Raw genomic sequence first — 17,338 nt, 5'->3', positions numbered from 1 at the left:
AATCTAAATACACAGTTAGATTCGGCATATCAAAGAACCCCAATAATTCAATTTTTGATGAAATCAAACAAAGTTTAATTTTGGACCCTTTGGACCTCAATGTGGACCAATTTAAAAACGGGGCCCAAAATCCAAAAACTAAATACACAGTTAGATTCAGCATATTAAAGAACCCCATGAAATCAAGAATAAAACCCCATTGAAATTGGTCAAGAAATAAGCAATTTATAGGAAGTATCTTCTTTTGCACAATCCTGTGCTATTAAATATTTCTTGCTATTGCGCAATACTGTACAATTGACAATTTCTTGCTATTGCGCAATATTGTGCTATTGGATATTTCTTGCTATTGCGCAATACTATGCAATTGAAGATTTCTTGCTATTGCGCAATACTGTGCAATTGAAGATTTCTTGCTATTGTGCAATACTGTGCAATTGAAAATTTCTTGCTATTGCACAATACTTATTATATAATAATTTACACATCCTGTTTGGTGTGTATCTCCTACCATATCATTATTATTTGATTTTAAATATAAATCAGAAATAACCAACTTAAAATGGAAAATTTTAAAAGAAACAAAAAAGGAAAAAAAGAAAAAAAAGGAAAAAAAAATAAATCCCCCCCCAAAATTTTTTGAACCCCCATTATGATTCATCACCCCCAAACTCAATCCCAGCCTTCCCTTTGTGGTATGGTACCTTGCAGTACAATTTCAGAGAGATCCATACACTTGAACACAAGTTATTGTCTGGAAACTAGAAAAAAATGTGTTTTTGGCCCCTTTTTGGCCCCAAATTCCTAAACGTTTAGGGCAATTACCCCCAAACTCAAACCCAGCTTTCCCTTTGTGATATGGAACCTTGTAGTACAATTTCAGAAAGATCCATACACTTACACACAAGTTATTGTCATGAAACTAGAAAAATGCTTGTTTTTTGCCCCTTTTTTGGCCCCTAATTCCTAAAATTTGGAGGCAATTACCCCCAAAATCAATCCCAGCATTCCTTTAGTGATATGGAACCTTGTGGTACAATGTCAGAGAGATCCATACACTAATACACAAGTTATGTCTGGAAGTTACAAAAATGCTTATTTTTGGCCCCTTTTTGGCCCCTAATTCCTTTACTGTTATTACCATAACCCCCAAAATCAATCCCAACCTTCCTTTTGTGGTATTGAACCTTGTGGTAAAATTTCAAAAAGATCCATTCACTTAAACTAAAGTTAGAGTGCGAAAACTAATGTGTCTTCGGACGACGCCGGACGACGCCAGACGACGACGACGCCGGACGACGACGACGCCAACGTCATACCAATATACGACCACAAAAAATTTTTTGCGGTCGTATAAAAATCTAATTCCATGGTAAGATTCAGCATATCAAAGAACCCCATATATTCAATTTTTGTTGAAATCAAACAAAGTTTAATTTTGGACCCCAATTTGGACCAACTTGAAAACTGGGCCAAAAATCTTAAATCTAAATACATGTTTAGATTCAGCATATCAAAGAACCCCATATATTCAATTTTTGTTGAAATCAAACAAAGTTTAATTTTGGACCCCAACTTAAACAAATTGAAAACTGGGCCCAAAATCAAAAATCTAAACACATGTTTAGATTCAGCATATCAAAGAACCCCAAGAATTCAATTTTTGTTAAAATCAAACTAAGTTTAATTTTGGACCCTTTGGACCTTAATGTAGACCAATTTAAATAAAAACGGGACCCAAAATTAAAAATCTAAATACATGGTTAGATTTGGCATATCAAAGAACCCCAATAATTCAATTTTTGATGAAATCAAACAAATTTAATTTTGGACCCTTTTGACCTCAATATGAACCAATTTGATAGCGGGCCCACAAATAAAAATTCTAAATACATGGTAAGATTCAGCATATCAAAGAACCCCATATATTCAATTTTTGTTGAAATCAAACAAAGTTTAATTTTGGACCCCAATTTGGACCAACTTGAAAACTGGGCCAAAAATCTAAAATCTAAATACATGTTTAGATTCAGCATATCAAAGAACCCCATATATTCAATTTTTGTTGAAATCAAACAAAGTTTAATTTTGGACCCCAACTTGGACCAAATTGAAAACTGGGCCCATAATCAAAAATCTAAACACATGTTTAGATTCAGCATATCAAAGAACCCCAAGAATTCAATTTTTGTTAAAATCAAACTAAGTTTAATTTTGGACCCTTTGGACCTTAATGGAGACCAATTTAAAAAACAGGACCCAAAATTAAAAATCTAAATACACGTTTAGATTTGGCATATCAAAGAACCCCAATAATTCAATTTTTGATGAAATCAAACAAAGTTTAATTTTGGACCCTTTTGACCTCAATATGAACCAATTTGATAGCGGGGTCCACAAATAAAAAATCTAAATACATGGTTAGATTCAGCATATCAAAGAACCCCATATATTCAATTTTTGTTGAAATCAAACAAAGTTTAATTTTGGACCCCAATTTGGACCAACTTGAAAACTGGGCCAAAAATCTAAAATCTAAATACATGTTTAGATTCAGCATATCAAGGACCCCATATATTCAATTTTTGTTGAAATCAAACAAAGTTTAATTTTGGACCCCAACTTTGACCAAATTGAAAACTGGGCCCATAATCAAAAATCTAAACACATGTTTAGATTCAGCATATCAAAGAACCCCAAGAATTCAATTTTTGTGAAAATCAAACTAAGTTTAATTTTGGACCCTTTGGACCTTAATGTAGACCAATTTAAAAAGCGGGACCCAAAATTAAAAATCTAAATACACGGTTAGATTTGGCATATCAAAGAACCCCAATAATTCATTTTTTTATGAAATCAAACAAAGTTTAATTTTGGACCCTTTTGACCTCAATATGAACCAATTTGATAGCGGAGTCCACAAATAAAAAATCTAAATACATGGTTAGATTCAGCATATCAAAGAACCCCATATATTCAATTTTTGTTGAAATCAAACAAAGTTTAATTTTGGACCCCAATTTGGACCAACTTGAAAACTGGGCCAAAAATCAAAAATCTAAATACATGTTTAGATTCAGCATATCAAAGAACCCCAATAATTCAATTTTTGTTAAAATCAAACAAAGTTTAATTTTGGACCCTTTGGACCTTAATGTAGACCAATTTGAAAACTGGCCTCAAAATTAAAAATCTAAATATACGGTTAGATTCGGCATAACAAATAATTAAATGTGGTAAAAGATTTTACAAATCTAATGCGCCATACTGTGCAATTAAAGATTACTTCTTGAAATTTGAAAAAAAAAAAATATTAGAAGAATAATTCTTTTTAATTTCTGAAATCTGAAATAAGAAAAAATTGACCCCCCACAATTTCTTTTTACCCCCCCCCCCCCCCCCCCCCATTTTTTCCCCCAAAAAATTCTTTCCCTCAAGATATGGTCATAATCTCAATTCAAATTTCCAATGGAGTTTGCAACCATAATTACCCATTTAAATTTACCATAGTGCTAACTTAATCTATTTTATAATAGAATTTAAAATATAGTGTCAAATCTTTCATATGGATTTTTTTGTAAAAAAAAAAGATGCAACATTTGCAGATATTTTTACTGGTCTTCCTTTATAAATATGCATTTCTTTAAACATAATTTAAAAGCAGTGTAAGGGAAGTAACCAAAACATTGTATTTGGATTACCTCCCTTACACTGTTTTAAATTATCTTAATTGTTCATTAACCATTACTTTATACATAATTTAAAAGCAGTGTAAGGGAGATAATTTCAATGATGTATTTGATTTATCTCCCTTACACTGCTTTAAATTATGTTTTGTACTAAAATATTTGTCCATTAACCAGGACAACCTTGTTTTTCCCCCTTTTTTGCCCCTAATTCTTAAACAGTTTGAGCCAAAGCAAATCCTAACCATCCCTTTGTGGTATGGAAACTTGTAGTATAATTTCAGAGAGATCCATACACCATTCCACAGTTATTGTCTGGAAACTAGAAAATGCTTATTTTTGGCCCCTTTTTGGCCCCTAATTCCTTAACTGTTGGTACCATAACCCCCAAAATCAATCCCCACCTTCCTTTTGTGGTATTGAACCTTATGGTAAAATTTCATAGAGATCCATTCACTTAAACTAAAGTTAGAGTGCGAAAACTAATGCGTCTTCGGACGATGACGCCGGACGACGACGACAACGACGACGCCAACGTCATACCAATATACGACCACAAAATAAAAACTGCAAAATTTCCTTAAAATTACCAATTCAGGGGCAGCAACCCAACAACGGGTTTTCAGATTCGTCTGAAAATTTCAGGGCAGTTAGATCTTAACCTGCTGAACAACTTAACCATTATCAGATTTGCTCTAAATTCTTTAGTTTAAGAGATATAAGTGAAAAAATGGATTTTACCCCTATGTTCTATTTTTAGCCATGGAGGCCATGTTGGTTGGCAGGAAGGGTCATCAGATAGATTTTTTTAAATAGATACCCCAATGATGATTATGGCCAAGTTTGGTTGAATTTGTCTATGTAGTTTCAGAGGAGAAGATTTTTGTAAAAGATTACAAAAATTTACAAAAAATTGTTAAAAATTGACTATAAAGGGCAATAACTCCTTAAGGGGTCAATTGACAATTTTGGTCATGTTGACTTATTTGTAGATCTTACAGTCTATCTCTATCTATAATAATATTCAAGATAACCAACAAGAGTGCACACACTGATATGTCTCGCCTACTATACTGACCATTGATTTTATGTTGATAGTCCTACATATAAAGTTTTACTACAAGTATCACATTAACATTTATGATCCAAGAAAATGAGGTCAAGGTCAGATAAACCAAGCTTGATATACATGTACACCTTTAATACAACCCCTCCATACACAGAATATAGATGACCTATTGCTTATAGTATAAAAGAAACAGACCAAACCATGGAAATTCTATATTGACCAATGAACCATGAAAATGAAGTCAAGGTCATTTGAACCCTGCCAGACAGACATGTACACAATAAAATCATTCCAAATATAGTTGACCTTTTGCTTAAGGTATCTTAGAAAAAAAGTTAACCAGGAAAACTGAACATTGACCAATCAACCATGAAAATGAGGTGAAGGTCAGATGATACCTGCCAGACCAAGGGTCCGGAAACGGTCATATTTGCCAGTCATGTCCTAAACTGAAAGTATTTGTCCTAAATGAGTAACTGGGGTTTAGGACAAAGTTCATTTTTTAACAGAAATAATTTCGGTCATTTCATTGACTCAATGTTTGAAATCGGATTTCTTAGTCGCCATTTTGCACTTGTGATCACTTGTTCTTGTTTATAATCCCTTTCCTGTAATAAAACTGCCACTCCATATAGTTTGATAATCCTGAGGGCCCTCCTAATACATTTGTAACTATATCAATGCCTCTGGGAAACATTGGCTAATGATCACTAATTATTTTTTACCTGAGTTTTTAATTCACACCTGACATTGACCACAAGCTCAGAATAATATCTTAAAGAAATTAAAATTCCTTGACATGCATATTCATCATTTAATTACTTTTCAGCAAAGACAACCATCAATTCTGATTTAAAATTAAACCTTAATTTTATCTAAGTAGAAAAAGTATTTTTTTCACGAGTAACACATGTGCTTTATTTACTATGTAATACGCATGCATGAAGTTGTCTTGTGTGAAAAAATTTCCGGATCCTTGTGCCAGACAGACATATACACCTTACAATCATTCCATACACCAAATATAGTTGACCTATTGCTTAAAGTGTAAGAAAAACAGACCAAAACACAAAAACTTAACATAAGCAATGAACCATGAAAATGAGGTCAAGGTCAATAAAACCTGCCAGACTGACATGTACATTATTAAATATTTCCATACACCAAATATAGTTGACCTACTGCATACAGTATTAGGAAAACAGACCAAAACACAAAAACTTAACATTTAGCAATGAACCTTGAAAATGAGGTCAAGGTCAAATAAAACATGCCAGACTGACATGTACATCGTAAAATATTTCCATACACCAAATATAGTTGACCTACTGCATACAGTATAAGAAAAACAGACCAAAACACAAAAATTTAACATTGAGCAATGAACCCTGAAAATGAGGTCAAGGTCAAATAAAACTTGCCAAACTGACATGAACATCGTAAAATATTTCCATACACCAAATACAGTTGACCTATTGCATACAGTATTAGAAAAACAGACCAAAACACAAAAACTTAACTATGACCACTGAACCATGAAAATGAGGTCAAGGTCAGATGACACCTGCCAGTTGGACATGTACACCTTACTATCATTACATACACCAAATATAGTAGATCTATTGCTTAATATCTCAGATATGGACTTGACCACGAAAACTTAACCTTGTTCACTGATCCATGAAATGAGGTCGAGGTCAAATGAAAACTGTCTGACGGGCATGAGGACCTTGCAAGGTACGCACATACCAAATATAGTTATCCTATTATTTATATTAAACATTTCAAAATCTGAACTTTTTTTTCAAGTAGTCACTGAACCATGAAAATGAGGTCAAGGACACTGGACATGTGACTGACGGAAACTTCGTAACATGAGGCATCTATATACAAAGTATGAAGCATCCAGGTCTTCCACCTTCTAAAATATAAAGCTTTTAAGAAGTTAGCTAACGCCGCCGTTGCCTGATCTCTATCCCTATGTCGAGCTTTCTGCAACAAAAAGCGCAGGCTGGACAAAAACTACAAAATTTCCTTAAAATTACCAGTTCAGAGGCAGCAATCCAACAACGGGTTTTCTGATTCGTCTGAAAATTTCAGGGCAGATAGATCTTAACCTGCTGAACAACTTTTACCATTATCAGATTTGCTCTAAATGCTTCAGTTTCAGAGATATAAGCGAATAAACTGCTTCGCTGAGCGAAGCTGGATACGCCCGCAGAGGTCCAACCCTGAACAGTTGGGGCAAAAATGGACACAATATTCAAGCTTGATACAGGTCTGAATTTGGATTCTAATTAAATATATGATATATTATAGGTTTCTGAAAAAATCTAGTCAAAGAACTTGAAATTCGTTATATGAAAGATTTCTTGCTGTTGTGCAATTCACTGTGTTAATGCGTAATACTTAGTAAATCTGTTGTCAGACTATAAACAAATAAAATCTGAGTAAATCTGTTGTCAGACTATAAACAAATAAAATCTGAGTAAATCTGTTGTCAGACTATAAACAAATAAAATCTTATAACTCGGAAACATAAAATCGAAAATTTATAAAAATCAAAAGGGAGCTTACAGAAATAAATATAAACAATTTACCAAAGTTTCATAAAAAATGCTTAATTTTTGAGTTATTGTCTGAAAACTGGAAAATCCCCCTTTTTGTAATAATTAAAACCCCATAAATCGGAAATGTAAAATCGAAAATTTATAAAAATCAAAAGGGAGCTCATGTCGATAGAAATAAACAATTCACCAAAGTTTCTTGCAAATTGGTGAAATTGTTTTTGAGTTATTGTCTGAAAACTGGAAAATCCCCCCTTTTTTAATAAATAAAACCCCAAAACTCGGAAACGGTAAATCCGAAATTTATAAAAAACGAAAGGGAGCTCACGTCAATAGATATGAACACTTCACAAAAGTTTCTTGCGAAATTGGCGAAATTGTTTTTGAGTTATTGTCCGACAATTGGAAAATCCCCCCTTTTTTAATGAATAAAACCCCAAAACTTGGAAATGGTAAATCATAAATTTATAAAAAATGAAAGGGAGCTCACGTCAATAGATATAAACAATTCACCAAAGTTTCATGTATATTAGTTAAAGCGTTTTTATTTAATGTCCGACATGTTGAAGACGGACGGACGGACAGACAGACAGACAGACAGTCATGTTATAGTATAATACGTCCCGTAAACGGGCGTATAAAAACTGCATTTTACCCCTAGGTTCTATTTAAAACCATTGGGGCAATGTTGGTTGGCAGGCAGGGTCATCGGACAGATTTTTTAAAATAGATACCCTAATGATGATTGTGGCAAAGTTTGGTTGAATTTGTCTATGTAGTTTCAGAGGAGAAGATTTTTTTAAAAGATAAAAAGAATTTACAAAAAATTGTTAAAAATTGACTATAAAGGGCAATAACTCCTTAAGGGGTCAATTGACCATTTTGGTCATGTTGACTTATTTGTAGATTTTACTTTGCTGAACATTATTGCTGCTTACAGTCTATCTCTATCTATAATAATATTCAAGATAATAACCAATAAACTGCTTCGCTAAGCGCCCGCAGAGGTCCAACTCTGAACAGTTGGGGCAAAAATGGACACAATATTCAAGCTTGATACAGGTCTGAATTTGGATTGTAATCAAATATTTGACATATTAAAGGTTTCTGAATAAATGTAGTCAAAGAACTTGAAATTGGTTATATGAATTGAATTTATATTCAATTAAAGATTTCTTGCTGTTGTGCAATACACAGTGCTGTTGCGCAATACTAAGTAAATCTGTTGTCAGACTATAAACAAATAAAGTTCAATTTCTTCTCAATGTCATATTTGAAATTTATGAAAATCAATAGGGAGATTACATCAATAGCTATAAATAATTCACGAAAGTTTCATGAGAACTGATGAAAGCATTTTTGAGTTATTGTCTAAAAACTGGAAAATCCCCCCCTTTTTTAATGAATAAAACCCTATAACTCAGAAATGTAAAATCTAAAATTTATAAAATTCTAAAGGGACCTTACATCAACAGATATAAACAATTCACCAAAGTTTCATGAGAACTGCTGAAAGCATTTTTTAGTTATTGTCTGAAAACTGGAAAATCCTCCTTTTTTTTGAATAATACCCTGTAACTTGGAAATGTAAAATCTAAAATTCATAAAAATCTAAAGGGAGCTCATGTCAATAGATATGAACAATTCACCAAAATTTCTTGCAAGTTGGTGAAAGCATTCTTGAGTTATTGTTGGAAAACTGGAAAATCCCCCCCCCCCCCCTTTATTAATGAATAAAACCCCAAAACTCAGAAACGGTAAATCTGAAATTTATAAAAAATGAAAGGGAGCTTACATCAATAGATATAAACAATTCAATAAAGTTTCATGCATATTGGTTAAAGCGTTTTTGAGTTAATGTCCGACATGTTGACGACGGACGGACGGACAGATGGACGGACAGACGGTCAACGGTATACCATAATACGTCCCGTAAACAGGCGTATAAAAACTGAAAAATTTCCTTAAAATCACCAATTCAGGGGCAGCAACCCAACAATGGGTTTTCTGATTCATCTGAAAATTTCAGGGCAGATAGATCTTAACCTGCTGAACAACTTTACCCATTTTCAGATTTGCTCTTATAAATGCTTTGGTTTTCAGAGATATAAGCCGAAATCTACATTTTACCCCTATATTCTATTTTTAGCAATGGCGGCCATCTTGGTTGGCAGGTGGGGTCATCGGACACATTTTTTAAACTAGATACCCCAATGATGATTGTGGCCAAGTTTGGTTAAATTTGGTCTGGTAGTTTCAGAGGAGAAGATTTTTGTAAAAGTCAACGACGACAGACGAAGGATGCCAAGTGATGAGAAAAGCTCACTTGGCCCTTTGGGCCAGGTGAGCTAAAAATTATTTTGTTTTCATGATATGCATGATATTTTGTAATCCTGTAAATCTACTATATCTACCTATTTCTATTGGTAATTTAATATTTATAGAATAACTAATAGAAGAATTCAAATAGAGAAAAATATTCAACGAGTGACCGAACAACACATTAATTCACGAATGCGTGTAGCGCATGAGTTAATTATCAGTGTTGTTCGGTCACGAGTTTAAAAATTTTCGATATTTGAATTCTTTGATTAGTTATTCTTTTTATTACATTGGCAAATGGCTTTTTTTAATGAAATTAATGTAGAAAATGAAAGGAACTATATCTTTTTCCTACGCATTCACAATTTGTTTTGATCCGACGTTATCGACGTCTTGACAACGCTTATTGTTGTATGACGTCAGAGAGTGAAATAACCACGTTTATTTCACATGTGAAATTATCGGTTTTTATTTGACTGGGAAATCAATGTAATTCATTGCTACCAATGTAATAAAATAATTTATCTAGCTATGACAGGTAAACTGAGAATTTGAAACCAAACAAATCATATGACTTCTACAAATTGCTTTAGACACATGGAATAAACATTTATACATGTATGATCTATTAATAATATGGCTAAGTAACACACCTGATTTAATCTATTTTAACATACATGTACCAGGTAGCTTATTAACACTTCCTTTACCTTGACTTTAGTAATGCTTTATTTTCTTTTCTCACCTCACAAGACAATAAACGACAAGAAATTTACCTGTCTGGATTTTTATCTCGTCAGCCTTTTGAAGTTTGTGATGAAGAACACTTGTTTGACCACTAGGATTCTTCCTCATCAATGTTAATAATGTAGAGGTTTTACTTCCTAAAACACAAAATAATAATAATGTAGAGGTTTTAGTTCCTAAAACACAAAATAAGAGTAATGTAGAGGTTTTACTTCCTAAAACACAAAATAAGAGTAATGTAGAGGTTTTACTTCCTAAAACACTAAATAAGAGTAATGTAGAGGTTTTACTTCCTAAAACACAAAATAAGAGTAATGTAGAGGTTTTACTTCCTAAAACACAAAATAATAATAATGTAGAGGTTTTACTTCCTAAAACACAAAATAAGAGTAATTCTGTTATACACTTTAAACAATATGTCTATTTCAATATTCTAATTAAATGTACATACTGGTATATACATGTTAAAATCTGCACCATGTGTTGTTTGTCTTTGTTTTTGCTATTAAGGAGTCAGTAAAAGGTGTTTTTTGTGGTCTGCTTTGTATATGTACTGTCAAATGTTTTTGGTAATTCCTGTTTTTTTAATGTATTATGCAATGGTTTAACCAGGTTATTAAATGTAGTACATTTATGCAATACAAATTATATAATGTAACAAATAGCCTCATTTTCTGATAGAATAGCCTGCTATCATCATAATGATATTAGTTGAATATAAGAAAAATATCTATTCTACACAAATTATTCACTTTTAATAAAAAATTGTAGTAATGCAAACACTGCTGTTACACTATATTATGTTTTCCAAAAGTTTGGTAGTTTGTCAATTATAGTTCATTGTCATACATATTTACAATATTACCTTCTTTAGAGCAAGAACTGGGGGAATTTCTTTCCATAATCTAACATTTTACTATTTTAGTGTAAATCACATCCAACTGAAAATATATATAGGTACTTATATGTTATATAAGTAATGTTTATACATAGTTTGATTTTCATTACACTCAGTAGTCATTATTTTAGGATTTTCCCAGGATGTGTGTTTTCTTTACTGTTAAGATGAAACAGATTTATTATCATATCTCAATCAGTTAGATGTGAAGTTTATCACATGTTCTTAGCAGGAGGTTTAATTACATCAGTTCCAATACAAATATACATGTCTTGTTAATTAGTGACCACTTGTGGCATTTGGCTTCCTTTGTCCTTTGTTCTTTATACATTAACCTGGGTGCAGTTTTAACTCCTCCCACTTGGAGTATCCCATTAAGAAGTTGTGTATTAAAAACCTGTGTATGCTGCCTTGAGTATCCATTTATTTAAATGCAGATTAAGCAGTTATTAGACTAATCTTGGCTCTAATAGTGTTCAAGCCCTAAAATTTTTGACCATTTATCCCAAGCTTTGTGTCATATTGCAGAAAACAATTATAAAGTTAATTGCATTTTGCATTTATTGGATGATTTTCTAACCATAAATCCATCAGATGCGGATGGTGAGTGGACTATGGCTATAATGATGATGATTTTCAAAAAAATGAACATTCCTGTAGCTAAACATAAGACAATAGGTCCTGTAAAATGTTTAGAATATTTGGGTATTATTCTAGATTCTGAAAAAATAGAAGCTCGACTGCCCCTTAATAAAGTCAATCGCATTTGTGAATTCATCGAAAAATTATACAGGAAAAAATCATGTACAAAAAGGGAATTGTTGCAGTGTTTGGGCCACTTAAACTTTGCTTCACGTGTCATTTTACCTGGTAGATCCTTTGTTTCATACCTCATAGGGCTGTCCACTACTGTCAATGATTTGCATCATTATGTTAAATTAGATGAGGAATGCCGTGTTGACCTGGAATTTTGGTTACTTTTTCTGAGCAGCTGGAATGGTGTGAACATGTTTTACAGTAGACAATTTAATTCAAGTTATGATATGGAACTTTTCACTGATGCCTCATCAACAAAAGGATTTGGTGGATATTTCAAAGGAGAATGGTTTTATTCATCATGGCAATCAAGCATTGCTTATCCTGACAAAACATTTTCAATGGCTTTTCTTGAATTATACCCTATTGTAGTATCCGCAATACTGTGGGGCTCACAGTGGACAACAAAACACATTCTTTTCTGGTGTGACAATGAAGCTACAGTAGCTATAGTAAAAAAGGGCCGTTCAAAGTGTTTACAAATAATGAAATTAATGAGGAAACTTACATGGCGTGCTTGTAAATACAACTTTCATTTTAGTGCGAAACATGTTCCAGGATATCAGAATGACATAAGTGATGCTCTATCTCGTTTTCAGATAGACAGATTCCGCAAACTAGCTCCCAGTGCAGCACAACATCCAATGAAGTGCCCAAGCAGCTCAGATGTAATGTGGTCTTAAATAAAGCAGTGAATGAACTTTGAAACAGTGCTATTGCTAATACTACAAGAACTGTTTATGATACTGGGTTTAGAAAGTTTGAGACTTTTATGTTATTGAATGGTTTTCAATTTACTAGTTTACCTCCTATTTCTGAGGATATTTTAATTTATTTCATAGCCCACTGCTTTAAAATTCTGAGTTTACAATACTCTACCATTAAACTATATTTATGTGGAATTAGGTATAAGTATGTACAGGGTAATCATAATGATCCCTTGCAATCTGCTAATAATACACCTTTAATTAGTCTTGATTATGTTTTAAATTATATTCTGTAAAAAGACTGCAAAAAACAAAAAATCACATAAGATTACCAATAACTTTCGAAATTTTGGAGAAAATTGTAAATTGTTTGAGAAAAGGTTTTTGTTCCAAGTTTACTGATTTGATGTTAAGAACTGCATGCATTGTCGCATTTTATGGATTTTTGAGATGTGGCGATTTTACAGTGTCAAAGGCCTCACAATTTGATCCAAATATAAATTTATGTATTGAAGATGTTGTATTTCACACAGACTTAGTAGTTTTGAAATTAAAACAATCAATAAAAAGCTCCGCAGGGCGCAGCTTGATACGACCCCAGAGGTCGAAACCCTGAACATTTGGGGCAAGTATGGACACAACATTCAAGCTTGATACAGCTTTGCATTTGGATTGTGATTAAATATTTGACACAGCATAGGTTTCTAACACAGAATGAATGTGGTCTAAGAACTTAAAAATTTTAAATTGGACATTCACCTATTATGTTCCAATATCCAAAATCTAAATACATGGTTAGATTCAGCATATCAAAGAACCCCAAGAATTCAATTTTTGATGAAATCAAACAAAGTTTAATTTTGGACCCTTTTGACCTCAATGTGGACAAAGTTGATAACGGGGCCCAAAAATCAAAAATCTAAATACATGGTTAGATTCAGCATATCAAAGAACCCCATATATTCAATTTTTGTTGAAATCAAACAAAGTTTAATTTTGGACCCCGATTTGGACCAACTTGAAAACTGGCCCCTTTATCAAAAATCTAAATACATGTTTAGATTCAGCATATCAAAGAACCCTAAGAATTCAATTTTTGTTAAAATCAAACTAAGTTTAATTTTGGACCCTTTGGACCTTAATGTAGACCAATTTGAAAACGGAACCAAAAATTAAGAATCTAAATACACGGTTAGATTCGGCATATCAAAGAACCCCAATAATTCAATTTTTGATGAAATCAAACAAAGTTTAATTTTGGACCCTTTGGACCTCAATGTGGACCAATTTAAAAACGGGGCCCAAAATCCAAAAACTAAATACAAGGTTAGATTCAGCATATTAAAGAACCCCAAGAATTCAAGAATAAAACCCCATTTAAATTGGTCAAGAAATAAGCAATTTATACGAAGTATCTTCTTTTGCACAATACTGTGCATTTAAATATTTCTTGCTATTGCGCAGTACTGTACAATTGACAATTTCTTGCTATTGCTCAATATTGTGCTATTGGATATTTCTTGCTATTGCGCAATACTATGCAATTGAAGATTTCTTGCTATTGCTCAATACTGTGCAATTGAAGATTTCTTGCTATTGTGCAATACTGTGCAATTGAAAATTTCTTGCTATTGCACAATACTTATTATATAATAATTTACACATCCTGTTTGGTGTGTATCTCCTACCATATCATTATTATTTGCTTTTAAATATAAATCAGAAATAACCAACTTAAAATGGAAAATTTTAAAAGAAAAAAAAAAGGAAAAAAAGGAAACCCCCCCCCCCCAAATTTTTGAACCCCCTTATGATTCATCACCCCCAAACTCAATCCCAGCCTTCCCTTTGTGGTATGGTACCTTGCAGTACAATTTCAGAGAGATCCATACACTTACACACAAGTTATTGTCCTGAAACTAGAAAAATGCTTGTTTTTTGCCCCTTTTTGGCCCCTAATTCCTAAAATATTGAGGCAATTACCCCCATCATCAATCCCAGCCTTCCCTTTGTGGTATGGTACCTTGCAGTACAATTTCAGAGAGATCCATACACTTGAACACAAGTTATTGTCTGGAAACTAGAAAAATGCTTATTTTTGGCCCCTTTTTGGCCCCCAATTCCTAAACATTTCAGCAATTACCCCCAAACTCAATTCCAGCTTTCCCTTTGTGATATGGAACCTTGTAGTACAATTTCAGAAAGATCCATACACTTACACACAAGTTATTGTCATTAAACTAGAAAAATGCTTGTTTTTTGCCCCTTTTTTGGCCCCTTATTCCTAAAATTTTGAGGCAATTACCCCCAAAAATCAATCCCAGCATTCCTTTTGTGATATGGAACCTTGTGGTACAATGTCAGAGCGATCCATACACTAACACACAAGTTATGTCTGGAAGTTACAAAAATGCTTATTTTTGGCCCCTTTTTGGCCCCTAATTCCTTTACTGTTGGTACCATAACCCCCAAAATCAATCCAAACCTTCCTTTTGTGGTATTGAACCTTGTGTTAAAATTTCATAGAGATCCATTCACTTAAACTAAAGTTAGAGTGCGAAAACCAATGTGTCTTCGGATGACGCCGGACGACAACGACGCCGTCATACCAATATACGACCACAAAAAATTTTTTGCGGTCGTATAAAAACTGATCCTTTTAGAAAAGGCATAAATATACAGCTACATAAATTAGGTCAGCTTATCTGCCCTTACAAAATTTTGTTAGAATACAAATAAGGAAGGAATTTTCTCCTATCAATCAAACTGATCCACTTTTCATAACCATTGATAAGAAACCTCTGGAGAGACAATATTTCCTCACCTGTATTAAAAAGTACTGGATATATGTGGCTTCAACTCAAGTCATTATAATGGTCATAGTTTTAGAATTGGGGCAGCTACTAGTGCTGGTAAGGCAAAAATAGAAGATCACTTGATAAAAACATTAGGGCGCTGGTCTTCAGATAGTTACATCAGATATCATACATTAGGGTCACGCCAGCATCTATTAAAACAGCTCAAAGTAAGTTAGGTAGAATTTAAAGGAATGCTCATCTTCAAATGTTTCATATATATATGTATGCATGTTTTCACAAAGTTTCTGTATGATATTGTTTTTGTTTGACAATTGATTTTGATAATGTGTTATTATAATGTGATTACTTTTAGTTTTTTTTTTTTTTTCTCTCATGGCTTTATTGAAGGTACCCCCTCCCTTACCTCACAAATCCTTGGGGACACTCAGCTGTTACCATCTGTGTTATGGACATTTATGAAATTTTATTACTGGTTGTTTCAAAAATTTCACTCATCCCCCAAGAATTTCTGGGGATAAACTGTCAAATTTCATACAAATTCATTCCAACACCAATTCAACATCAACACTACTAGGCTTCCTCATAGCCTCCTTATAGGCTTCCTCATAGCCTCCTTATAGGCTTCCTCATTGCCTCATTATAGGCTTCCTCATAGCCTCATAGGCATGATAGCCTCTAGGCATGATAGCCTCATAGGCTTCCTGATAGCCTCACACATTTATTTTGAACCATCGTTCCAATTGGATTGGTGTGATGTCAAGCCAGGGGTCTATACTTTGCTACTTTTCAGTATGCACATAGCTAGGCTCTTGGTTTAGGCATGGAGCAAAAAATAAAAAATTATAGCTGAGTAGATTCCCCAAGGGCCAAATTAGAGATGTATATATATAAAATAAAAGTTTTAATTTAATTATGATTTATGTTTAATTCAAACATGGATACCACTGGCATTGCTACACAATATTTCCCAGGAGTTTATTTACAAGATAGGTTATAACAGGAAAAAATTAGGTTGATAATAAAGTTGATGTGAGCACTAAATCCTTAATTTTACATATCATGAGTTCAAATGGTGAGTTCTGAAAGAAATCAGGGGTAATTAAATTATTTAAATTACTATGAACTCATTATGTGTGACTTTGAGGATTTTGTTCACTGACACATTTATTAGCAAAAGTTGAAATATAGGGCAGAAAGTTACATCAGGATGGTTTAATTGTCAGGTCAAAGAAATTTACAAGAAGGTATCAGGTTGGATGTTTACTCAGGTGTTAACACACATTTCCCTATTACATAACAGACTAACACTTACCAAAGAAAAGATACAGTATAAACAACAGACAATTAAAATAAGATTAGTACAACATCACATCAAACATAAATTAATTTACCCTAAAAATATTTACAAAGAATCAGAACACAATGCAAACATGGAACAAATGACAATTAAACATATTCAGGACCTTTTCTGAGAATTTTGTATAAACACGTATATATGCAAAATGCAAATTATTAGATGATTTATGATCAATAAAGTATATAAATCAAGCATTTTTCCATCACCATAATTACATGTATGATAGTATGTATACAAGTTGAAATTGTTGATATACCAAGGCCAAGAAGTGATAAGTATCCTCTCAAACAATAAAAAGTTAACCAAATTTTACACAGTTAGCAAACCATATCATGCAAGAAGTACAAGAC

The 17,338-nt window shown here is 33.0% G+C and overlaps 1 protein-coding gene across 5 annotated transcripts in view; it reads right to left on the bottom strand.

Moving 5' to 3' along the window:
- The window catches only part of LOC127738084 (uncharacterized), a 91,862-nt gene that overhangs the window by 63,406 nt on the left and 11,118 nt on the right, over positions 1 to 17,338 (bottom strand). For 3 of the 5 annotated variants that reach the window (XM_052249180.1, XM_052249183.1, XM_052249184.1), the window contains exons 2-3: positions 11,257 to 11,332; positions 10,421 to 10,528 (exon numbers count right to left, since the gene is read on the bottom strand). In XM_052249180.1, the coding sequence (XP_052105140.1) occupies positions 10,421 to 10,528; positions 11,257 to 11,293 (145 nt within the window). In that variant the 5' untranslated portion in view covers positions 11,294 to 11,332. Of the gene's footprint in view, positions 1 to 10,420; positions 10,529 to 10,842; positions 10,922 to 11,256; positions 11,333 to 17,338 lie in introns of those variants that run through there. The other 2 variants (XM_052249182.1, XM_052249181.1) reach the window with 2 other exon arrangements.

Source organism: Mytilus californianus, unplaced genomic scaffold, assembly GCF_021869535.1.
Source record: "Mytilus californianus isolate M0D057914Y unplaced genomic scaffold, xbMytCali1.0.p SCAF_4, whole genome shotgun sequence".
NCBI classification, from domain to species: Eukaryota; Metazoa; Mollusca; class Bivalvia; order Mytilida; family Mytilidae; genus Mytilus; species Mytilus californianus.
Note: the sequence above shows the minus strand (reverse complement) of the source record. Positions and strands in the feature narration are given on the sequence as shown.